The 26,851-nt window shown below is 43.5% G+C and overlaps 1 protein-coding gene across 2 annotated transcripts in view; it reads left to right on the top strand.

Annotated features, from left to right (window-relative positions):
• LOC309544890 (stimulated by retinoic acid gene 6 protein-like) overlaps positions 1-26,851 on the top strand; it is a 102,023-nt gene that overhangs the window by 43,704 nt on the left and 31,468 nt on the right. For both annotated transcript variants that reach the window (XM_082243895.1, XM_082243894.1), the window contains 3 exons: positions 44-194; positions 23,829-23,904; positions 24,545-24,626. In XM_082243895.1, coding sequence (XP_082100021.1) covers positions 44-194; positions 23,829-23,904; positions 24,545-24,626 — 309 coding nt within the window. The remainder of the gene's footprint in view (positions 1-43; positions 195-23,828; positions 23,905-24,544; positions 24,627-26,851) is intronic.

The raw sequence follows: 26,851 nt of genomic DNA, 5'->3' as shown, positions 1-26,851 counted from the left end.
ACACTTGTTTTATTCATTTTTTTTTTGTATTTCCCTTAATCAGTTTGTCACTATAGAGTACAGTGCATTTAGCATCATTGTAGAACTGTTCCAGAGTTGGGAGGCACAGATGGAAAAGGTGGCACCTGATGTATCTTGGGATGCATACAATAATACCCTTGCCTCCTTCAAGGAGTTTAAGAGCAACTTAGTGGGTAAGCAGCATATCAAATATAATATTCATTTTTTAGGCTCAAAACTTATTGATCCAGTGCTTTACTGTCTGTAAACAATGGACTTTTTACAGAATCTCCTGCTCTGGGGCACGTCATATCATACAGTATGCCTCCAACATTAAGAGCCGGTTCACATTAGCACGACACAACTCCTTACTACTTCGGGGGCGACTTGTGCATTACATTGCACCACGACTTTGGAGCGACTTGCAGGGATTTCACATAATGGAAGTCTATGCAAGTCGCTCCGAGGTCGCCCCGAAGTAGTACAGGACCCTTTTTCTAAGTCGGAGCGACTTGTGTCGCTCCTATTAGAACGGGTCCTGTAGCGGTCAATGGACCGCGAGGGAGCGCGACTTGTCAGGCTGACAAGTCGCGCTAATGTGAATGGGCTCTTATAAATACAAAAGCAATTTGAATCTAAATAGACTGCTCTTACCAGCTTTCCTTGGGATGAGAAAGCAACGAAATGAGAATAAATTGCATATTTCCACTTTGTAGCCCACTGACTTAACCACTTAAGCCCCGGAAGATTTTACCCCCATTCCGACCAGGGGGTATTTTACGACTCGGCACTGCGTGACTTTAACTGACAATTGTGCGGTCATGCAATGTGGTACCCAAACGAAATTTACGTCCTTTTTTTCCCACAAACAGAGCTTTCTTTTGGTGGTATTTGATCACCTCTGCGCTTTTTATTTTTTGCGATATTAATAAAAAAAGAGCGAAAATTTTGCAAAAAAATGACATTTTCAACTTTGTCTTTTAAAAAATATCCAATATACTCAATTTATGTATTTTTTTTTGGCCAAAATATATTTAGCTACATGTCTTTGACAAAAAAAAATTCAATGAGCGTATTTTTATTGGTTTGCGCAAAAGTTATAGCGTCTACAAACTATGGTGTAAATACAGAAATTTACGCAGCTTTAATTTTTGACTGCCTATCTCATTTCATGAAGTGCTAAAATGGCAGGGCAGTACAAAACCCCCCCAAACTACCACTTTTTGGAAAGTAGACATCCTAAGGAATGTTCTGAGAGGCATGTTGAGCTCATTGAATATTTCATTTTTTTGTCACAGGTGTTTGAAAAATGACTAAAAATTTTTTTTTTTTTTACACAAAGTTGTCATTGAAATGATATATTGCTCACACATGCCATGGGTATATGTGTAATTACACCCCAAAATATATTCTGCTGCTTCTCCTGAGTACAGGGATACCACATATGTGGGACTTTTTGGGAGCCTAGCTGTGTACGGGACCACAAAAACAAATCCCCACCATCAGAATTTCAAAGGGCGTACATTTTTCATTGCATTTTCTCACTACCTCTAACGGTTTAGGAGGCCCTGAAATGTCAAGATACCACAAAACCCCCCCAAATGACCCCATTTTGGAAAGTAGACACCCCAAGCTGTTTGCTAAGAGGCATGGTGAGTCCATGGAATATTTTATATTTTACCACAAGTTTTGGGAATATTACTATTTTTTTTTTTTATTTTTTTTTTTTACACAACGTTGTCACTAAAAGATAAAATTCTCACACATGACATGGGTATATGTGGAATTACACCCCAAAATACATTCTGCCACTTCTCCTGAGTATGGGGATGCCCCATGTGTGAGACTTTTTGGGAGCCTAGCTGTGTACAGGACCGCGAAAACCAATCAACACTCCCAGGTTTTCTAATGGCGTAAATTGTGCATGTCACCTCTGCACTACCTGTCACAGTTTCGGAGGCCCTAAAATTCCAAGATAGCACAAACCCCCCCCCAAATGACCCCATTTTGGAAAGTAGACACCCCAAGCTATTTGCTGAGAGGCATGGTGAGTCCATGGAATATTTTATATTCTGCCACAAGTTCCGGGAAATACATATATATATATATATATTTTTTTTTTTTTCACAAAGTTGTCAGTAAATGAAATATTGCTCACACATGCCATGGGTATATGTGAAATGACACCCCAAAATACATTCTGCTGCTTCTCCTGAGTACAGGGATACCCCATGTGTGAGACTTTTTTGCAGTCTAGCCGAGTACAGGTCCCCGAAAACCAGTCCCCGCTTTCAGGCTTTCCAAGGGCGTAAATTGTTGATTTCACTCCTGACTACCTATCACAGTTTCGGAGGCCCTAAAATTCCAAGATAGCACAAAACCCCCCCAAATGACCCCATTTTGGAAAGTAGATACCCCAAGCTATTTGCTGAGAGGCATGGTGAGTCCATGGAATATTTTATATTTTGCCACAAGTTCCGGGAAATATATATATATATATATATATATATTTTTTTTTTTTTTCACAAAGTTGTCAGTAAATGAAATATTGCTCACACATGCCATGGGTATATGTGAAATGACACCCCAAAATACATTCTGCTGCTTCTCCTGAGTACAGGGATACCCCATGTGTGAGACTTTTTTGCAGTCTAGCCGAGTACAGGTCCCCGAAAACCAGTCCCCGCTTTCAGGCTTTCCAAGGGCGTAAATTGTTGATTTCACTCCTGACTACCTATCACAGTTTCGGAGGCCCTAAAATTCCAAGATAGCACAACCCCCCCCCCCCCCCAAATGACCCATTTTCGGAAAGTAGACACCCTGAGCTATTTGCAGAGAGGCATGTTGAGTGTTTTGCAGATCTCACTTTTTGTCACAAAGTTTTGGAAATTGAAAAAAGAGGAAAAAAAATGCATTTTCCTGTTTTTTCTTCATTTTCCAAAAAAAAATAGAGCTGCAAAATACTCACCATGCCTCTCAGCAAATAGATTGGAGTGTCTACTTTGCAAAATGGGGTCATTTGGGGGGGGTTTGTGCGATCTTGGCTTTTTATGGACTTCAAAAGTGTGATAGGTAGTAAGGAGTGAGATCAACAATTTACGCCCTTAGAAAGCCTAAAGGTGCGCATTGGTTTTCCGGGTCCTGTACGCGGCTAGACTGGCAAAAAGTCTCACACATGGGGTATCATTGTACTCAGGAGAAGCAGCAGAATGTATTTTGGGGTGTCATTTCACATATACCCATGGCCTGTGTGAGCAATATATCATTTACTGACAACTTTGTGTAAAAAAATAAAAAAAAATAAAAAAATTTTTTTTCCTCGAAACTTGTGGCAAAATATAAACTATTCCATGGACTCACCATACTTCTCAGCCAGTAGCTTGGAGTGTTTACTTTGCAAAATGGGGTCATTTGGGGGGGGTTTTGTGCCATCTTGAAATTTCAGGGCCTCTGAAACTGTGACAGGTAGTCAGGGGTAAAATCAGCAATTTACGCCATTAGAAAACCTGAAGATGTGGATTGGTTTTCGGGGGCGCGTACACAGCTAGGCTCCCAAAAAGTCTCACACATGTGGTATCCCTGTACTCAGGAGAAGCAAAAGAATGTATTTTGGGGTGTCATTTCACATATTCCCATGGCATGCATGAGCAATATATCATTTAGTGACAACTTTCTGTAAAAAAACAACAAAAAAAAAAAAATAATAATTTTCCCGAAACTTGTGGCAAAATATAAAATACTCCATGGACTCACCATGCCTCTCAGAAAAAAGCTTTGGGTGTCTACTTTTCAAAAAGGGGTCATTAGGGGGGTGTTTGAACAGTCCCGGCATTTTATGCTCAATCTTATCCACACATCACCCACTCTTCTAACCACTTGAAAACCAAGCCTTTTCTGTGCCTTTTTGTTTACATGAAAAAATATTTTTTTTTTTACTAGAAAATTACTTTGAACCCCCAAACATTATATATTTTTTTAAAGCAGAGGCCCTATAGAATAAAATGGTGGATGTTGCAAATTTTTTTGTCACACGGTATTTGCGCACAGATTTTCCAAACGCAATTTTTGCGAAAAAAATACATTTTTTTTTAATTTATTGCACAAATACACTATATAATTCCAATTTTTTTGGTAAAATTTAAAAGATGATCTTATGCCGAGTTCATAGACACCTAACATGACATGCTTTAAAAATTGCGCATGCCTGCGCAGTGACAAAAACGTATGTACATTTTTGAAAACCTTTAAGTCTCTACAGGTTACCACTTTAGACTTACAGAGGAGGTCTACTGCAAGAATTACTGCACTCGATCTGGCGATCGCGGCGATACCTCACATGCATGCTGCAATTGTGGTTTACATATATCACTAGACCACCGCTTGCGTGCGCCATTGCGCGCAAGCACCGGGGGTAAGGGGGGGGGCTCAATTTTCTTTTTTTTTTTCCTTTTTCTTTTGCTTTTTTATGTTATTTTGACACCTTTCCTTTAATTTTTTTTTTTTTAAATCATTTTTATTGTTATCATAGTGAATTTAAATATCCCCTATGATAGCAATCTGTGGTGACAGGTACTCTTTTTAAAAAAAATTGGGGTCTTTTAGACTCTAGATCTCTCCTCTGACCTTAACGCATCTGACCACACCAAAATTGGTGTGATAAAATACTTTCCCAATTTCCCAATGGCCCTGTTTATTTCTGGCGAAACAGAAGTCATAAAATGCTCGTAGCCTCCGGCATCTTAGGCCATAGAGATTATTGGAGCCATTCTCATCTCCAATTAGCTCTATGGTTAGATAATTGAACCACCGGCTGCACTCTCGGGTTAACCGGTGGGACAGGAGAGCCAGAGAAAAACCATGGAAGGCTGCGGAAGGCGGCGGTGGGGGGGGGGGAGGCCCCTCCCACTGCATGTAAAAGCAGTTTAGCGGCCAATTACCTGCTAGAATTGCTTTTACATGTAAGCCGACCGCTGGCTGTAAAAAATGATACCAAGATGATGCCTAAATCTGCAGGCATCATCCTGGTATAACCACTCAAAGTCCAGCAACGTACCAGTACATTGTTGGTCCTTGTTTGGCATATAGGTTTTTTTTTTTTTCATGCAGCCTGTGGGCTGAACGGAAAAAAAGAGAACCTATCAGAAATCAGCACAGGAATAATGCGTAGTATTACTCATCATTAACCGCCCAAACAACCACCCACTGAATTTAATGATGGGTATATCGACACTATCCACGTATACCAAAATAGTATTTTAACTGCAGTGCTGAAATCAGAAAATCACCACAGCTGCTATCAGCAAAGGTATCCATATATGCTGAGCGCAAACGCTGTTTGTGTCAGAATATATAAAATCAATGCGTGGTAGCCGACGAGTACCTGCAAGAGAAACAGGTCACAAAAGAATGAAAAAACAAACAAAGGACATTGAAAAAAGTATAGTAGGAAGGAGTAAAAGGACATATAAAATGACTGACAACAACAGTTTTTGGATCTTCATCATTAACCGCCCAAACAACCACCCACTGAATTTAATGATGGGTATACACGGCGCTATCCACGTATACCAAAATAGGATTTTAACTGCAGCGCTGAAATCAGAAAATCACCACAGCTGCTATCAGCAAAGGTATCCATATATGCTGAGCGCAAACACTGTTTGTGTCAGAATATATAAAATCAATGCGTGGTAGCCGACAAGTACCTGCAAGAGAAACAGGTCACAAAAGAATGAAAAAACAAACAAAGGACATTGAAAAAAGTATAGTAGGAAGGAGTAGAAGGACATATAAAATTACTGACACCACAACAGTTTTTGGATCCTTTTATTTTTCTTTCTAACTGTTCCTTTATTTCATGATTTGGGAGGGACTGCGATCTTCTGCGATCTTCTCTTCCAGCTTGGGTCTCTCAAAATGTCGATGGACATCCAACATCCTTCGAGACCCTGTGTTTATGTGCCCTACACTGTGTCGTGCTGTACCCTACGGTAATAATCCACTAGTGTATGGTAGCGCTCGAAACATTCCCCGATGCAGAGACCAGGTTGGTCAGGACATTTGGGACAATAATAACGGGTGTCACGCCTAAATCCGCGCTTGCTACAGACACGACATCTTCTTTGGGGCCATCTTTGGGTAGGGGTACTCGGGAGGACATGTGAAAAATGCCTCTCATGCAGCCGGCTCACTACATCTGGAAGGGGAAGTTGGGCAGGCATGCCTCCTGGGTACAGGTAGGCAAGGATGATCTCTTCCTGGAATTCCCGGAAAGATCCAGTTCGTCCTGACGCCCTGTATAGGACAAAGGCGTTCAGCATAGCCAATTGGTATAGGTAAACAGACACTTTTTTGTACCAGCGTCTGGCTTTACGGGCAACTAAATACGGCGCCAAAAGCTGGTCGTTAAGGTCCACCCCTCCCATATTAAGGTTATATTCGTGGACACAGAGGGGTTTCTCCATAACGCCAGTTGCCGTAGGAATTTGGATCGTCGTGTCTGGGTGAAGGGAGGACAGAACATAAACATCCCGTGTATCCTTCCACTTCACCGCAAGCAATTTGTCCGTTTTCAAGCAGGCTCTCGCCCCCCGACTAAGACGGGAATCTACAAGCCATTGGGGGAAGCCCCGGCGATTAGGTCGCACGGTGCCACATGCGCCAATTTGTAAATCGAGAAGGTGACTAAATAGTGGCACGCTTGTGTAAAAGTTGTCCACGTACAAATGGTACCCCTTTCCGGATAAGGGTGACACCAAGTCCCAAACGATCTTACCGCTGCTCCCTATGTAGTCTGGGCAGTTGGGGGGCTCCACACAGCTATCTTTTCCCTCATAGACCCGGAAACTGACTGTATAGCCTGTGGCCCTGTCACACAATTTATACAGTTTGACCCCGTACTTGGCACGCTTGCTGGGGAGGTACTGTTTCATAGCAAGGCGGCCAGTAAATTTAATCAGGGACTCGTCAACGCAGACAACTTGTTCGGGGGTAAACAAGGCTGCAAACCGCTGATTGAAGTGGTCTATGAGGGGCCGAATTTTGTGGAGCCGATCGTATGCAGGGTCTCCCCGAGGACGACAGAGTTCATTGTCGCTGAAATGCATAAATCGCAGAATTTGCTCGTATCTCGTCCTGGACATAGAGGCAGAGTACATGCGCATATGGTGAACTGGGCTAGTGGACCAATATAGCCGCAATTCACTCTGTTTAGTTATGCCCATGTGGAGGGAAAGGCCCAGAAAGATCTTAAATTCGGAAACCGTTATAGGTTTCCAGCCGAATTGTCTGGCAAGGTGTGAATTTGGGTTGGCGGCGATGAACTGTTGTGCATATAAATTTGATTGATCCACAATAGATCTGTAAAGATCTTCCGTGAAGAACAGCTCAAAAAAGTTCAGGGGCGTAAAACCAGCTGTCTCCACGTGGATTCCAGGTTGGGCGGTGAATGGGGGAAGTACTGGCGCTGTAGTATCAGTGGGTTGCCAATTAGGAAATGCCAGCGCATCAGGGAGGGCACTATGGGCTCTACGGGCCTGTCTTCGAATACGCAGTGGCTGCGGGCCACTACTTGTGCTAGCCACCGCACCAGCTTCAACTGCACTTAGGGGACTCGCCACGTCACCAGGTCTTACTGCAGTGCTGGTTGTACTAGGTCCAGGTTGTACTAGGCCGCTGGCGCTTGCCAGGTCGCCAGAAGGATGAGCGGCACTAGTACCCACACTCTGCTCCATACGAGCACCCTGCGATTCCTGCATCACAACAACTTCAGAATGGGGTCGGGTACGCCTGGGTCTAACAGGGACCCATCTGTCGTCGGAGCTATCTGTCAGGGAGCCGCTGCCGTCATCAGGTTCATATACTGACACTAATTCGGTCATTGTAGCTTCCCCTTCGCTATCAGATGACTCGGTCAGCATATAACTGATAAGCTCTTCATCCCTGTACGAACGTTTGGTCATTTTGGTAACTAAATTTACCCGTACAGTGATGCGACTCACAGGTAATAAAAGCACCTGGTTGTCGAAGATTATTTCAAGCGCTACAAAAAAAACTGCTAATGCTAGCAGGGATCAGGCCTGACTCTGCTAACACAGCGGTTTTGTGTCTTGTGTTTTTTTGCAAGTGACAGTAATCTATTGATTACTACACTTGCCTGGGTGAAAGGGTTAAACGCAGGTGCTGGCCGGAATCATTACTGATCGTGCAAACACCGCGTTTTGGGAACCCTAAACTATGGGGGCGCTAGTATAGTTCTGATCAGATCAGATATTGATCTGTTCAAACACTATACTAGAAATGGAAGTGTAGGTGCGTGCGTGCGTGCGTGTGTGGCAATCAAGGGGTTACTTCTAAACTATGCGCCGGGGATCTGGGGGGGGTGGCGGGGACCCTAAACCTCCTTTGGGAAAGAAACTAGCTAGCTAGCGCAACCTCAAGTCACAATGACACCAATACTAAATACAGTAAAAACAGTATATTATGTGTGTATTAGTGCTAATGTGACAGAGGGTGTAGGGGTTAACGGGATGTGATCAGGGGGGGATCAGGGGTTTAAATCTTTATTGGAAGGGACTGGCGGGTATCCTAAGGATAAAAGGAACGGTGGCAAGCGCTAAACCTGGTCACAAGTCACACTTATACGGGTATATAGAAAATGCTATATACTGTATACAGTGTGCGTTGTGGCAGGGGGCGTAGGGGTGATCAGGAGGGGATCAGGGGATTAAATCTTTATTGGGCGGGTGGCGGGGACCCTAAACCCCCTTGGGACACAAACTTAGTCGCCTGCGCTAATTCTGATCACAATGACACTAATACAAATATACAAAAACACAGTATATTACGTTTGTATTAGTGCTGATGTGACAGAGGGTGTAGGGGTTAACTAGCGGTGATCAGGGGGGGATCAGGTGGGATCAGGGGCTTAAATCTTTATTAGGGGGGGGTGGCGGGTAATTCAAGTGGAAAAAGGGGGGTCGCAAGCGCTAGACCTGACCACAAATCACACTTATACGGGTATATAGCAAAATGCTATATACTGTATACGGTGTGTGTTATGGCAGGGGTGTAGGGGTGATCAGGGGGGGGTCAGGGGCTTAAATCTTTATTGGGCGGGTGGCGGGGACCCTAAACCTTCTTGGGACAGAAACTTAGTCGCCTGCGCTAATTCTGATCACAATGACACTAATACAAAAATACAATAACACTGTATATTGCGTTTGTATTAGTGCTGATGTGACAGAGGGTGTAGGGGTTAACGGCGGTGATCAGGGGGGGGGTCAGGGGAGATCAGTGGGTTAAATCTTTATTAGGGGGGGGTGGGGGGTAATTTGAGTGGAAAAGGGGGGGTCGCAAGGGCTACACCTGTTCACAAATCACACTTATACAGGTATATAGGTATATGCTATATGCTGTATATAGTGTGTGTTGTGTCAGGTGCTGTAGGGGTTAATTGGGGGGGCGATCGGGGGTGAAATGTGCCTATCTAACTGTGTGTGGGTGTGCTTGGTGCAATACTCACAGTAAGATGTGCTCTCCTCTCACGCTGGATCCAAAAAGACCGTTGTGGGGGGAGGGCACATCTCCTCTAAGCCTGTGTTTACATTTCACAGGCTTAGAGGATGATCTGATTGGGCAGGACCGATCAACAGGTCCAGACCAAAAATGATTGGCCTGGACCTGATGACGGATCGGTTCTGAACCCAATCGAGTCATCGTCGGCGGCGGGGACTCGCGGGAGCGCGCACAGGGCCGGCAAATTGTGCTGACGTAGGCCTACGTCAGTTTGCCTGGCCAGGGTTGAGTGCCGACGTAGATCGTCGTGCGCCGGTCGTAAAGTGGTTAAATAAAAAATGTAGGCTCATACCAAGGCCCGGATAGTGGCAAGAGAAGATAAAGGGGTTTATTTACTGTAACTGAAGAGTGCAAAATCAGGCTTACTTCTGCATTGAAACTGATCAGCTTCAAGGTTTTTTTTGCCAAAGCTTAAGGGTCCTTTCACGCGGGCTTTCCGCCCGGGGATTCTGTTTTGCCCAGCGGAGATCGATCCGCTGATCCCTGTGCAGAGACAGACCTGTCAGAGCCCTGATCTCCTCTATAGGGAGATCGGATGAAAATAGACCGCCTGTCTGTTTTCATCTGATCTGATCCTCCAGATGGATGGAAAAAAGGGTTTCATGGACAGGATCGAATCGGATAGCAGCGGGTGTCAGAGGACATGTCACCGCTGACATCCACCGCTCCATAGGGGTGCATGCAGCGTCCGACCAGGTCCACCTAAAAAACTGACAGGTGGGCCTGATGGGAAAGGGGCCTTATTGAACAAACTGAATTTTGAAGCTGATTGGCTACCATGAACAGCTGCACCGGATTCTGCGTGCTTCATGTTTTTGTAAATCTATCCCAAAGACATTATTTTAGCATCTCTTTTTATATGAGATGCAGAGTGGACACATCTATTTAAACTCAAATTCCAGCCAAAACTTTGTTTTGTGTGTTTTGAACAGTGTGGGGAAAGATACAACCTTTGCATGGTCATTTTGCCCTCTGTGACCTCAGAAAGGATTGTCAGGTAATGAGTGTCATTAAAGTATAACTGAAGGCAAACTTTTTTTTAGTTTTAGATAAAATGGGGAGGAATTAGAACACCTGTCAGGTTTTTATGGTTTATGACAAATCCATCCAGCACCACACCCTTTAGGCCCCTTTCACACGAGAAATCAGATTGGGTCTGGCTGTCCGTTTTTAAGACGGAACCGTTCGGACCCTCTATTCTGCTCTATGGCGTGCCAGATGTAAGCGGACTTAAGTCTGTTTTTACCCAGCTACCCCGGGACTGATCTGGCAAAAAAACAAAGGGGATCTGTTCCCCCCTGGCTGGCCGGATTGGAGGGCAGTTGGGTGTAAACAGACAGCCAGTTTGGTTAAATCTGGCTGCCCATAGAGGAGAGCGAGCTGTGTCTGCTTTGCCTAAGTGGAGCAGGCACGGATCTATCATCCACCCGCTCCTCTCAGCTCAGCAGAGAGATCTGTCCGCTGAGCAAAAACAGGTCTGGCCCATGTGAAAGGGGCCTTCGTTTCCTTTGTTGGTATTGCACTGCTACTGGTGACACCTAATAAAGTAAAAAATCTCGGGGGACAATCTTTTATACACTGTGTAGATGATGTATTACAGGCAAATATACTGTGCACTGCAAGTGCACTTGCTCTAGAGCTTAGTAAATGAGGTAAAGCTTCACTTTGAAAAGAATACTCAATCATTTGCTAGGAAAATTATTGGATAATTAAAACCGGCAAAGCTTTCCCTTATTTCAGAGCTTCCCCTCAGAGCACTTGCACTTGCAGTACACAGTATATTTGCCTTTAGTAAATCATTACATAGTTACATATAGTTACATAGTAGGTGAGGTTGAATAAAGACAATAGTCCATCCAGTTCAACCTGTGTAGGTGTGTGTGACTGTAATCATCTAACATAGCCCTTTATCTCCTGATCCTTGAGATGTAAGTCTAAGAGTCTTTTGAAAGTCACCATACTACCCGCAGAAACCACCTCTTGTGGTAGACAATTCCACAATCTTGTAGCCCTAACAGTAAAGAACCCCCCACGTTGCCTGAGTTTAAAACGCTTCTCCTCTAATCGCATTGTATGTCCTCGAGTCCTCATGCAATTCCTTCGAATGAACAGCTTTTTTTCTAAGCTGAGATCCCCATTAAGATATTTATAAATTGCTATCATGTCCCCTCTCAGACGTCTCTTCTCCAGGGAAAATAAATCGAGCGATTGCAGCCGCTCTTCATAGGTAAGGTCCTCCAATCCCCTAATTAGTTTAGTTGCCCTTCTCTGGACTCTCTCCAGCTCCAACACATCCCTCCTGAGGACTGGCGACCAGAACTGGACAGAATACTCCAGATGCGGTCGGACCAGAGTTTTATAAAGTGGAAGGATTATAGTCTTATCTCTGGAATACATCCCTTTCTTTATGCATGCTAATATTCTGTTGGCTTTGGAAGCTGCCGCTTGGCATTGCATGCTGTTGCCTAATCTATCATCAACCAAGACTCCCAGATCTTTCTCCATTTTTGAGTCCCCCAAGGGTTCCCCTCCTAACATGTATTGTGTTTTTATGTTTTTGGTCCCCAAGTGCAAAACCTTACACTTCTCCACATTAAACCTCATTTGCCATGTCGTTGCCCACTCCGTAATTTTGTCCAGGTCATTCTGTAGGATATCTGCTTCATGCTGTGCAGTTATTGCCCTGGCCAATTTTGTGTCATCTGCAAAAATTGATAACGAACTACTGATCCCGTCCTCAATGCTGTTTATGAATAAATTGAACAAGGTTGGTCCCAGGACTGAGCCCTGGGGCACCCCGCTTACTACCTCAGCCCAGTCTGAGTATGCGCTGTTTATTACCACCCTTTGGACACGGCCTTTTAGCCAGTTCCGTATCCAAGAGCAAACCCTGCTGTCGATACCTGCAGACCTTATTTTATAAATTAAGCGCTTGTGGGAAACTGTATCAAACGCCTTAGCGAAATCCAAGTACACCACATCCACTGGTCTGCCCCTATCTAGCTCACAGCTCACTTCCTCGTAGAATGCTAAGAGATTGGTTTGACAAGAACGCCCATTTGTAAACCCGTGTTGGTTACTACTGATGATGTTGTTGTCTTTAGCATACTCTACGATATAGTCCCTTATCATCCCCTCCAGAAGTTTACATACTATTGATGTCAAACTGACAGGCCTATAATTTCCCGGGATATGTCTCTGGCCCTTTTTGAATATCGGAATCACGTTAGCCTTCCTCCAATCCCCTGGTACATCTCCTGTCCTAATACTGTCAGCAAAGATTAGGAACAGTGGTCTAGATATAACCATACTGAGTTCCTTGAGCACTCTCGGATGTACGCCATCCGGGCCTGGTGATTTGTTTGTGTTAAGTTTATCCAGTCTTTCCCTGATTTCCCCCTCTGTTAGCCATAGTGGCAAGTCCTGTGTATTACTACTAACCATACAGTCATGGTCAGTGTACCCCTCCTTTTCCTGCGTAAAGACTGACGAGAAAAAAGCATTCAGCACGGTTGCTTTTTCAGTGTCCTCTGTAACCATCCTCCCATCATCGCTAATTATGTGTGCAATATGCTCTGCCCTAGTTTTTTTGCTGTTGATATATTTAAAGAATTTCTTTGGGTTTTTTTTACTATCCTCCGCTATTTGTCTCTCAAAGTTGATTTTAGCCATCTTGATTTCGTGTTTACACTTCTTATTTTCCTCCTTGTATTGCTGGAAGGCCGATACTGTGCCCTCTGATTTATATTTCTTGAAGGCCAATTTTTTTCCCCTAATAAGTTTTTTAACGCTACGGTTTAGCCAGCCAGGTTTGGCTTTGTCTCTTCTAAATTTATTCCCCATAGGAATGCACTGCAAGATGCCTTTGCTTAATATGTTCCTAAAGCATTCCCATTTTTCCTCAGTGGTCAGGGATCCCAGGGTTTGGTCCCAGTTTACCCTTTCCATCATTGAGTACAATTTTGGAAAGTCTGCCCTTCTGAAGTTTAGGGTTCTTATGTTCCCCACTTGCCTTTTTATATTGTTATTTATACTAAATGTGATCATCCTGTGATCGCTAGAGCCCAGGTTGTCCTGGACTCCTACCTCCGAGATTAGGTCTGGGTCATTAGTGATCAATAGATCCAGGATTGCATTCTCTCTAGTAGGGGAATCCACCAACTGTGACATGTAGTTATCCTGTAAGGTTTCCGTGAATAGACGGGCCTTATGCGAGTGTGCAGTCCCCTCTTCCCAGTCAATGTCGGGATAATTGAAGTCCCCCAATATGATGACTGATCCCAGTTTTGCCGCTTTACCTATTAGTGCTAAAAATTCCAGCTCTACCTCCTCCCCTTGGTTAGGTGGCCTATAGCAAACCCCCACAACTACTTTTCCCTTATCTTCTTCCCTATCGAGTTCAACCCACACAGATTCTAAATCCATGCTCATCCCATCCGTAATGTCACTCCTTTCTAGCACCTTTATATTGTTCTTGACATAGAGACATACCCCTCCCCCTATTTTTCCTACCCTGTCCTTCCGGTACACAGAATACCCTTGGATATTTGCCAGCCAGTCATGTGAGGGGTCGAACCAAGTTTCTGTTATTCCCACAAGGTCTATGTCCTCCTCATGTACTAACATGTCCAACTCATCCATCTTATTAGCTAGGCTCCTGGCATTAGCATATACCCCTCTTAGTTTTACGGAAGTTAAACGTGATTGGCGGTTATGTTTATTTTTGTTTGGTCTGCTGTTTTCCCGCACAGACCCGCCAATTGATGTTGTTGACCTAATGTCGCTGCTGACCCTACAACTGCCTTCAGTCCTCTGCTCCCTCCTGACTGATTCTACTTCTGAGCCCTCCCCCCCGTCTCCTAGTTTAAAAGCCCCTCCAATCATACTCCCCATCTTGCAATATACTGTGTGTGTTCCCACACACCACCGACATTGTATGAAATACCTGATTGCTGCACAGCAAATATTCAAATTATACCAAAGTTACAACATATCTCAAATTGTACACATACAAATAATAAAGATAATCAATGTGCTAAACAACTAACCCAAACAATGTAGTATTCTCTATAGTGCCACCATGTGCAAATTCAACAGTAGACTATATACAGAACATATCAAAGTCCTTTGGTGCTGGTCTTTTGTGCTCCACATTCACTTTAATATAATGGAAAATTGCATACTTACCTAACAGTAATTTTCTTTTTCTGATGCATAAGCATAAAAGCATACATGCATGGGTATGGCTCTGTTCCTTGCCCAATCCCAGAACCGGCTATGCTATAAATTAATCACCTCCCCCAAAGGCAACATTCTCGTAACTAATCTCAATGCGAAGCCCCGGGAGGGATTTGTATGCTGTCATTAGGGATAGGTGAACAGTTCAGCCAAACATTTGCCAGTTCGTCAGTTTGCCAAACACCCGAATTTGCAGGGTGTTTGCCGGTTGTCCTTAACAACTGATAAGTCATCAGCTGTCAATTAGGGTTTGTGGGTGGGGGGGGGCTCATCAGAATATAGAAGCCCCCTTTAAGAAGGGGGCCCCCAGATCACACCTCCCCCATCTTATGTGTGTAGCACCACCCCCTTGGGGGTTGCTGATAAGTGTATGTTCTTCTGCACTGCTTTGACCCTGTAAACTGTCCAGCCCTCCTGACACTCTAGGTTCAGACATCTTGTATATATACCTTTAAATAACACATGGACACAGTATGAATGAGCTTTAACTTTACTTAAAAATGAGCTTGTAAAATTGTATTAGTCAACTAGACCCCGGATAAACCTCCAGGATTCAGTTGAACTGACATCAAAAAGACAGCGAGAAAACAGGTTGTAATAACCAAATGACATTAATTAACACAATCTCTGGGAATATGCACCTAGATCTAGCTATATATTATCAATATGAAGCACTTAGGCTAAAGGGAAACAATGGGCTGGCCTATACCACCTGTATCCTAATGAGAGATAGGGTAATCTAGATACCAGTAACATGTCCCCTTTAAGAAGCAATAGTATAATAATGTCCTACTTACAAGGCCTTGCTAAAGTCTTCATCGGCAGTTGAAGCTCATGAAATGAAACATTTCCAATACAACTCAGTGTATAGCAAGCAATGCAGAATAGTTGATTATAAACCTAAGTGATCTGGTGGCTGATTCAATTGCAGAGTGTCTGTGTTCAGTTTAACTCAGAACTGTAATAATTTTGGTCTGAACTCTGAGCAGGTGCCCTCTCACCAAATCCTGATGTCCATCAATGAGGGTCCTGGGGAAACAGGCAATGAGAATCGTCCACACTCTGTGGCCTCGAGATGGCTTCGCTCTGCTGTCTCAAGGTGTCCCGCAGACTCCACCTGATCAGCGATGCTGCAAGGATGTCTGCAATGGTGCGATGAACATCCATTCCGCCAGGGCTGAGTCTGCAGGCAGATGAGGCGGTGTGCAGTAGGCTGCAGTCTGCAATCTTTCTCTCTGTACAACAGACTGATGTGCACACGATCGGTTCCAGGAAGCAAGAGGCCCCAAGCCTGTTTGTAGCCACTCCCAAGATGCTCCTCTGTAATCCAAAGCTTGCTGGGAAAGATAGCCCTTAAACAATCCAGCCACATAGTCATAGCTTTACAGAAGACTACAGTTCCCACAATGCTCTTCTCCCAGTCTCTGCAATATGATGATTTAATCCTGAAACCAACACTAGAGGGATACAAAGACAATCTGAAGAAACTGAAGGTGAGTCTGCACTTTCACATAATGGTAGTTCGGTCCCTGCTACATGTGAATGAGTATTGGGTACATCATACCCTTACCCATTCACCAAAAAGTGTCAAAAAATCAAAAAGACAAGAGACAAGTTTTTGACAAATCCTTTATTAAAAATTTTAAAAAAGTGTCCCTCGATGAAAATCCATCGTCAATGACGCCGCCTGCTAACCCGAAAAAAAAAAAAATTCTCCGCCTCCTGGGAGGGCCTCCCACCGAATGCCTGCTCTTCGCTTTGACATTTCTTAGGTAGGTAAGGGAGCGGGCGACCTGGCTAGGTCACCCGGTGGCACCGCCCCTTCTGATGTCACAGGCCCAGCATGCACCAGTCTGTGACGTCAGAAGGGGGTGGTGCCACTGGGTGACGTAGCCAGCTGGCCCCACCCCTTACCTAAATAAGAAATGTCAAAGTGCAGAGCAGGCATTTGGCGGGAGGCTGTCCCAGGAGGCAGAGCATTTTTTTTTTGTGGGTCGGCGGGCGGTGTGATTGACGATAGATTTACATTCAGGGACGCTATTTTTTATTTTTCATTTTTTTAATAAAGGAATTGTCAAAAACTTTTCTCTTGTCTTTATTACTTTTTGACACTTTTTTTGGTGAATGGGTCGGGATACGATGTATTGGATACTCATTCACATGGAGGGGGGGGCGGGATCTGCGGACCCCCTTGTTAAAGCCCCCCATCGGCCACAGTTGTGGGGATTAGGCCCCCATCAACATGGGGACAAGGTACTTTGGGGTGGGGCTGCAGAGCCCCTCCTCTGCCCCAAAGCACCCACCCCCCATGTTGAGGGCCTGTGGTATGGTTCAGAAAGGAGGGGCATTGGTTTGTCCGTTCCCCCCCCCCCCCCATTTCCTGACCTGTGAGGCTGCATGCCTGCATAAGAGTTTGGTATGGATTTTTGGGGGGACTCCATGCCTGTTTTTTTTTTTAATCCATATCAGACCTATAGGGCCTGGTATGGACTGGGGGGTGGGGAACCCCACTCTGTTTTTTTTTCCTTTATTTTTTCAATAGCCTGGTGCCGAAAATTGTAACTGCGAGTCGTTTTAAATGGGATTTGACTTATTTTTTTTTCTCTTTAGAAATTTCATTTTTGCTGTAGCATGTTTTATGCATGGTATGGATGCACCACTTTACAGCCACATTAAGGGGGGACCCCCAGGCACTTTATTTAAAGGAATTTTTCATTTTTATTTTTGCACTTTAAGCATAAATAAAATGACTGCTCCTGAAAAAAATTATTGTTTAAAAAAATAAAAAATGTATTGATACATGTCCCCCAGGGCAGTATCCGGACCCCCATACCCCTTATATGGCCAATTACTTGCATATAAGCCTTCAAAAAGGGCACTTTTGATTTTTTTCTCTCCGGCTCCCATAGACTTCAATAGGGTTCGCCATTCGGGTTAGAACATTTTCCCTGTTGGAGAGTTCTACTGCGAACCGAAGAGGGGGGTGTTCGGCCCATGTCTAGCTGTCATGTTTATGTGTCAGGAAAGGAAAATTACCATCAGGTAAGTATACAGTTTTCTATTTTCCTGATACAAGCATGACCGCATACACGCATGGGATGTAACAGACATAAAACAAGGGAGGGTAATGCTGAAATATTCTAATCAACATATCATTAGATGAGTTTAGAACTGAAGCAAACCTCCCCCATTGCCAATATTGCTTGATCGACTTTGTAATGGGTTAGAAATGATTTGCAATAGGCTAAAAATGCACCATACATGGACCTGGTCGCTGTTCTGCAGAACAGTTCTGGACCTCTGAATCCTGCCCATGAGTAGGCAATACATCTAGTAAAGTGGACTCTGCGATCAATTGATTAATCTTATAAGCCCACCAGACTACCTTGAACAGCTATGCTGCCTTTGGGGGTGGTGATTAACCACCTGCAGACCGCTCACAGTTAATATACTGCTAGCACCCGGCAGGTACTGGCACAATCATGTACCTATACGTCGAGCCTTTCTCTGGGGTTCGACGGCGCACACCGCCCTGTGCTGTGATTGGACAGAGCATGAGTTTGGCAGCTGATTTCAGCCAATGATTTTGTGTGTGTCCAATCACACACAAAGTTCTGTGTTTACAAATACATAAACAGTGATCTAGCTGATCTTCAAAGCTGGAGAAAAAAGAGAAAGATAACAGCCAGATAGTAAAGTAAAAGCAGCACACATTACAGACGTTACACATTGTTAGACACACAGTTAACCCCTTGTTTGCCCCAAGATGTCAACCCCTTTTTAGCCACTGTCATTAGTACAGTGTCAGTATACAGTATTTTCACTGATCACTGTATTAGTGCCACTAAGGACATCAATGTCAGTGTTAGTGTTAGCGCCAGATTGCCCGCCACCCCATCACAAACCCACTATAATTTGCTGGTCCACGCCATTTTAGTATAATGTCTATAGCTACATAAATTCCAGTATACTGTATATACCATAGTTTGTAGATGCTATAACTTTCACAAAAAACAATTAATGAACTAAAACATGTAGCAGAATACATTTGGCCTCAATTCATGAGGAAATTCAATTTTTTTTTAAATTGGATATGTTTTATAATAGAAATGAGAAAGAGGGGGGTGGCAACTCACCAGACCATGTGGCCCTCCTATTCTCATAGGATAGGCACATAAGCGTGTAAATCTCCCTCTTGGGACCGGCTACAGCTGCAGACTTTGGACAAACGTCCCTGATGGTCTCTCAAGCAGTAACATGCATCCCTTTTCCTCAGGATAGATCACCAATCCAGCAAGTATAAGGGAAACAAAAGGAACCGCACTAGCATAATACTGCATAAACCACTTCAAACTTTATTCCAAAAAAACAAAAAAAAACAAAATGCACTTACAAACGCAAGGAATCACAAGCCTTAAATATCATGTGTAGTCCGAGTGACGCGGGTACACTGGTAGGCAAAATTGACAAACCAGTCAAGACGCCATACGAAGAAGTCGGAAATGATGAAACGCGTCAAGCATTAACATTACGGCGACCGGAAGTACCCGGGTGACACGAGCGGAGGCTTTTGAGGTTCGAGACACCAGCGTGGAGACGTTGTCCAAAGTCTGCAGCTGTAGCCGGTATATTAAAAAAGAATAGCGCGCAAATGCAAAAGAAATTACTACCAAATCCGAAGAGAGTCCATAAATAAAAATGGGGGTTTTTATTTATGGATTGTCTCCATATTTAATAGTCATTTCTTTTGCATGGTTGCGCTATTCTTTTTTAATATACATGTTGCTTGGTCCATAGCTGCACCGGCTTTAGATATACATGTTCAGGGCTTGCTCCCCCAATTTTTTGCTTGTTTAGCTGTAGCCGGTCCCAAGAGGGAAATTTACACACGCTTATGTGCCTATTCTATGAGAATAGGAGGGCCATATGGTCTGGTGAGTTGCCACCCCCCTCTTTATATCACAACGGTGGAGTTTCATCTATCTGGTGACCCAGTGGTGATACCTACTTGGTGGAGTGGACTGTTGCAAGATCTTTAACTCTTTATATCCAAAGAAGGACGTTTATATGTGAAGGATTTTTTCTACATTTTTTATATATGAACGTTCAAAGGACTTTTGCTTTTTGATTATTATTTATGACTGATATGTGAGCTATCGGCGCTACTTATACAAATTTCGGTGTCCAGTAGGGATAATTGATTTGAGTATAATTTTACACAGGTTATAGCTGCAGTAATCCGTATTACAATTTAAGCATTCACATACACTATATTACCAAAAGTATTGGGACACCTGCCTGTACGTGCATGAACTTTAATGGCATCCCAGTCTTAGTCAGTAGGGTTCAGTATTGAGTTGGGCCACCCTTTGCAGCTATAACAGCTTCAACTCTTCTGGGAAGGCTGTCCTCAAGGTTTAGGAGAGTGTCTATGGGAATGTTTGACCATTCTTCCAGAAGCGCATTTGTGAGGTCTGGCACTGATGTTGGACAAGAAGGTCTGGCTCGCAGGCCCTGCTCTATTTTATCCCATAGGTGTTCTATCAGGTTGAGATCAGGACTCTGTGCAGGCCAGTCAAGTTCCCCCACCCCAAACTCGCTCATTCGTGTCTTTACAGACTTTTCTTTGTGCACTGGTGCGCAGTCATGTTGGCACAGGAAGGGGCCACCCCCAAACTGTTCCCACAAAGTTGGGAGTATAAAATTGTCCAAAGTGTCTTGCTATGCTGACGCCTTTAGAGTTCTCTTTACTGGAACTTAGAGGCCAAGCCCAACCCCTGAAAAACAACCCCACACCATAATCCCCCTCCACCAAATGATCTGGACCAGTGCACACATGGCTGAGGGAGTTTGGGGTGGAGAAACTTGACTGGGCTGACCTCAACCAGATAGAACAGCTTTAGGATGATTTAGAGGAGGAGGATTTCTACTAACTAACAGAAGGGGCATCACCACAAGGGATGCGTCCTACTGACTGTAAATTATGTTCCTTGGTGATTTTTGTTTTGGCTGTATTTGCACAAATTGTTTTGATGCACCTGGTATGTATTCACGGCCTTTAAAATGTTGTATCTACTGTATGCCCTTTATGCACTAACTGTTTGCTTGGATAAAAACTTCTTTAAGCCATGTGTTTAGCTGTCCCAAAAAAATGCAGTGGAAGCTGTACGTTTGGCACCCTGCCACAGTTCTGGTGGCTTGTGATGACACTGCAGTTTAAAACAAGAATTGAGCCTGATCATTCATTGTGTTCACTTCAAACATCCAGTCATTTGAAAAAAAAGCTGCGTGTTTTCTATTTCTGTAGTTAAATAGCTCTGCCATTAAAAGTGTAGACTTTTTTTTGCTTTTTAATTAAACAATACTTCTAAATTAATTGATAAATCAAGGTACCAGGAAGGCTGATGCTGGTCATACATTTTTTAGGTTTTTTTTTAAGCAGACTGATTGAAAAATGCTGAATTGATTGCCCCATCCACACATTCGAGGTGGATAGGGAAATCATCCTCGTTATGATATCGTATTCTAAGGCTAGGTTCACATCTACTGTTTGCGTTTGCGATTGCATTTTGCATTTTTTAGCACAAAATGTTCATGCAATTTTCATGTGTTTTGCGTTTTTTTTCTAATTGGAAAGACTCCTTAGCAAACTGTGAATAGCCGGTTGGTAAAGAGTGGGCGCCAGCCACATCCTTAACAGTCGATGACTCATCAGCTGTCAGGGGGATGCCGGCATTAAAAAACTTTTTTTAAAAATGTGTTGGGGGTCCCCCCAATCCATACCTAGCCCTACTATAGGTCTAGTATGGATTTTAACGGAAACCCCATGACAATTTTTTTCCATATTAGACTCTTATCTGGACATGCAGCCTGGCAGGCCAGAAAGAGGGGGAATAAGTGAGTGCCCTCCCCCCCCCTCTTGAACGATACTAGGCCACATGCCATGGGGAGTGCTTTGGGGGAGGGGGGCTCTGCCCGCCCAAAGCACCTTGGCCCTTATGTTGATGGGAACTAGGACCTCTTCCCCACAACCCTGGCCCGGTGGTTGACGGGAAGTCGGGGGTGACTTTTCAGAATCTGATGCCCCAAAGTACCCCCCCATGTGGAGGATATGTTGCCTGGTATGGTTCTGGGAGGGAGGAGGTGCTCGCTCGTCCGTCCTCCCCGCTTTCCTGGCCTGCCAGGCTTCATTCTCGGATAAGGGTCTGGTATGGATTTTCAGATGGACCGCACGCCATTTTTATTTTTTAGGTTTGGCATGTGTTTTTAAAAGTTTCCTAATGCCAGCATTCTTTAGTTTGGTTTTAAGGACGTGGCCGCCACATGCTCCATAATACCCGGCTATTCACAGTTTGTTAAGGAGCCTTTCCTATTAGAATAAAGAGCAAAATGCATCAAAAACGCAACACTTGCCTTTTTGGTGCATGTGCAATAAAGTCTATTACAGGCAAAACGCAAACTGCTGCGGGGAAAAAAGTCCCTGACCTTTTCCAAAAATGCAACTGAAAAATATGAACATGTCCCATAGTGGTCCTCAACTCTGGTCCACGGGACCCACTAACAGGCCAGATTTGCAAGATAACTAAATTACATCACAGGTGATCTCATTTGCTGCTCAGTGAGCACTGTTGATTTGATGTAAGTGCAACTTTCTTTTATTAATAAATTTGCCTAAGGGTAATGCACTATCAGCCTCCATTTATTTACATGTTCCTGCGGAGGATCTTAATATCCTTGCTGGATTAACTGGGAAAGCAGTCTACCCTATCCAGAGGAGAAGGGATCAGCGCCATTCCTATACCAGTTTTTTCCAAATGTATATGGTTCCTTTTTTGGTTCCTTTTTTTTTTTTTCCATCACAAATTGGAGGTGGATTTCACATAATAAGCATATTTTGGAACAATTGGATTCACTTATTGCTCTTACCTTTTTTCCGCCGGGTAAGGAGGAAATTCACCAGGTGGAGGGATATCACAGTCACTGTTTATTTGGTTGGATTCCTTCACATTTGTATTTTGCATCACAATATCACCATTTGAAGAAAGACTTTTTTTGGACTGATTGAATCACATATTATTTGTGTTTTGTCCCAATACCTTTGTATCTATTTATTGATATTTTTGAATATCTCATCAATCACAGATTGCATATGAAATTTGTTATATAATTATTTAGAATTAGCGCACTCACACATTACTTCGTTCATTTATTCACTTTTTCAGCAGCAGCTTTTTCACAGATCAGCGTACCCCCTTCCCACTTACATCCATATTACCAAAAGTACTGGGATTCCTGCCTTTACACGCACATGAACTTTAATGGCACCCCAATCTTAGTCTATAGGGGGTCAATATTGAGTTGGCCCACCCTTTGCTGTCTTCTGGGAAGGCTGTCCACAAGGTTTAGGAGTGTGTCTATGGAAATGTTTGACCATTCTTCCAGAAGCTCATTTATGGAGGTCAGGCACCGATGTGAACGAGAACGCCTGGCTCGCAGTCTCCACTCTAATTTGTCTTCATGTTCTATTGGGTTGGGATCAGGACTGCAGGCAAGTCAAGTTCTGCCACCCCAAACTCGCTCATCCATGTCTTAATGGACTTTGTTTGTGCACCTATTCTCAACCCGAAAGAATACCTTTGGGATGAATTAGAGAGGAGATTGCGAGCCAGGCATTCTCGTTCACATCAGTGCCTGATCTCACAAATGTGCTTCTGGAAGAATGGTCAAACATTCCCATAGACACACTCCTAAACCTTGTGGACAGCCTTCCCAGAAGAGTTGAAGCTGTTATAGCTGCAGGGTGGGCCAACTAAATATTGAACTCTACGGACTAAGACTGGGATGCCATTAAAGTTCATGTACGTGTAAAGACAGGCGTCCTGATACTTTTGGTAATAGTGTATGTGAAAACACTTTGGCACATAGAATGAAGAAAAGAATCGCTGTAGATAAAGTACACACAAATTGCACTGACATCCATCAAATTAAACTCTTTGTATTGTATTCTTTCTCAGGTGTCTGGTTTTTCACTACTTTCTTATCATGCGCAGTCACTGTGTCATATATCTTTCACATTTTAGTCTGCTACAGGTAAGACCCTTATGTTCAGAAATGTATTCTTATTTCTATATGTTATGCTTCCGTGTGTAATTTAATTCTAATTGGTTTACTCAAGCCTAAAATATTATGACTTAAGTCATTTCTTATAAATAAATGGTCATTATTTTTCATGAGTAACATGGCTTTTTCACATAATTCAGTTGTTTTTAAATTTCACACATGAATGTATCTGCATGTCTCAATTCCACCACAATTGCAAAAAAAATTTATTTATTCCTAATATTAGTGTAAAGCCATGCAGTGCGTTCCTTTTTGCCCTTAAGGCCAACTTGGTATCTGGAATCCCTAGTTAATATATACAGCCCAATGTTATAGAGCCAATTATTCCGAAATGTATAAAGTTGTTTCAGACTTATTACCCATCACCAGTACAATGTATGGAAGCCATGCTTTCTATGGTTTAGTGGACAGCTTTTTGTTCCTTTTAGCCTACTATACAACAACCAGCTGGTTAGAACTATTATGAAAGTAATGACAAGGCAAACCTATTCAGTATCTTTAGATATTTTATTTTCCCCAGCCATTTATATTGCTCAGATAATAATAAAGATCCAAATAAAAATCTGGTTTTGCACCATAAAATAAAACAAGTTTATTTATTTTTTTACAGAAAACATATGAAGAGACTATGGATTGGAGAAAAGGGGTTTCTTCCTCTAAAATATCGCAACCCTTCATCCTCTGCTTCAGTTGTAAGTTTTCCTTCAGTGTGTAGCACTCCTCCTCGCAGTGTGGTATAGAATGACCTCCCTAGCCTAGCTACATAAGCAAACACAGAAAAACTCACTAGGGGCTGTTCAACTGAAAGTGTATTTCCACTTTTGCAGCCAAATTGGGATAACACCTACTTGTTACACGTTGTCAGGAACTGGATCACCTGCTGGTAACAGTATGGTTCCCAGAGCTGAAGGGTGCAGTTCTGGAGGCCACCAGTGGGTGTCTCCTAGCCAGCAGATTACAGTAATTAGGTTCCACTTAATGCTGACTGCTGGGAAGGTATATAACCCCTCTGTGATTTGCATCTTTGCTTCAGTATTTTACCTGTTTTTCCTGATGTGATCCTGTACCCTGCTTCCTCTCATGTAGCTCCCCAGTGCCGACAGCACTCATGCAACCCCAGACCATGACACTCCCACCAACATGCTTAACTGTAGGCAAGACACACTTGTCTTTGTCTTCCTCACCTGGTTGCCGCCACACACGCTTGACACCATCTGAACCAAATAAGTTTATCTTGGTCTCATCAGACCACAGGACATGGTTCCAGTAATCCTTTCTTGTGCATCATCTTTAGAAGAGGCTTCCTTCTGCAGACCAATTTGATGCAGTGTGCGGCTTATGGTCTGAGCACTGACTGGCTGACCCCCCTCTCCTTCAACCTCTGCAGCAATGCTGGCAGCACGCACATGTCTATTTCCCAAAGACAACCTCTGGATATGACGCTGAGCACGTGCACTCAACTTCTTTGGTTGACCATAGCGAGGCCTGTTCTGAGTGGAACCTGTCCTGTTAAACTGCTGTACGGTCTTTGTCACAGTGCTGCAGCTCAGTTTCAGGGTCTTGGCAACCTTCTTATAGCCTAGGCCATCTTTATGTAGAGCAACAATTTTTTATTTTTTTTAGATCCTCAGAGAGTTCTTTGCCATGAGGTGCCATGTTGAACTTCCAGTGACTAGTATGAGAGATAGAGAGAATGATAACACCAAATTTAACACACCTGCTCCCCATTCACACCTGAGACTTTGTAACACTAATGAGTCACATGACACCGGGGAGGGGAGATGGCTAATTGGGCCCAATTTGGAAATTTTTACTTAGGGGTGTACTCACTTTTTTTGCCAACGGTTTAGACATTAACCACTTTACCCCCAGCCCTATTTCGGACACTTTTTGTTTACAAGTTAAAACCAGTATTTTTTCCTAGAAAACTACTTAGAACTCCCAAACATTATATATATTTTTTTAGCAAAGACTCTGGAGAATAAAATGTCGGTCATTGCAAAAAATTTTGTCACGCGGTATTTGCGCAGCGGTCTTTAAAACGCCATTTTTTTGGAAAAAATTTGAAAAATCACATTTCACTGCATTTAGAAAATACTAAACAGTAAAGTTAGCCCATTTTTTTTGTATATTGTGAAAGATGATGTCACGCCGAGTAAATAGATACCCAACATGTTACGGTTTAAAATTGCACTCCCCCCCCGTGGGATGGCGACAAACTACGGTCAATAGAGATCTCAATCTGCGACGCTTTAAATTTATTTAACGGTTACCAGTTTAGAATTAGAGTGTAGCTCTTTTTTTTAATTATTGCCCACGCTCTGGCGATCGCGGCGATACCTCACATGTGTGGTTTGAACAGCGATTTCATTTGCGGCTCTACTTGCGTATACGTTTTTTTTTGTGCGCGAGCTAACGGTGACGGGGACGGCTAAATTTTTTTTTTTTTTCCTATTTATCTTTTCTTTTTTTTTAACTTTATTACAGGTTTTTTAAAAAAAAAAAAAAATCTGATCACTTTTATTGCTGTCACAAGCAATGTAAACATCCCTTGTGACACCAATATGTAGTGACAGGTACACTTTATGGAGGGATCGAGGGTCTAAAAGACCCTAGACCCCTCCACTACACTTCCCTGTATGCAAAACGCCGAAAACGGCATTTTTGCATACAGCCGTTTTTCAAATCTGCCGCCTTTTGCAGCACAGTAACCCGGAAGTGACGTCATGGACGCCGCCTCCGGGTTACGTCATCGGAGACCCGATCGATGCCGTTTCCGGCATTCATCTAGACTCCATCCAGCCGGCGGACGTGCCGGTGGGACGGAAGCCCCGAGCAGAGCCACGGAAGGCGGCGGGGGGGGATGTCCCCTCCCGCCCCCCCGGATAACGATCGAGCGGCTCCCGAGCCGCATCGG

This window comes from Pelophylax lessonae, assembly GCF_965119305.1.
Source record: "Pelophylax lessonae genome assembly, chromosome: 1".
Taxonomy (NCBI): domain Eukaryota; kingdom Metazoa; phylum Chordata; class Amphibia; order Anura; family Ranidae; genus Pelophylax; species Pelophylax lessonae.
Note: the sequence above shows the minus strand (reverse complement) of the source record. Positions and strands in the feature narration are given on the sequence as shown.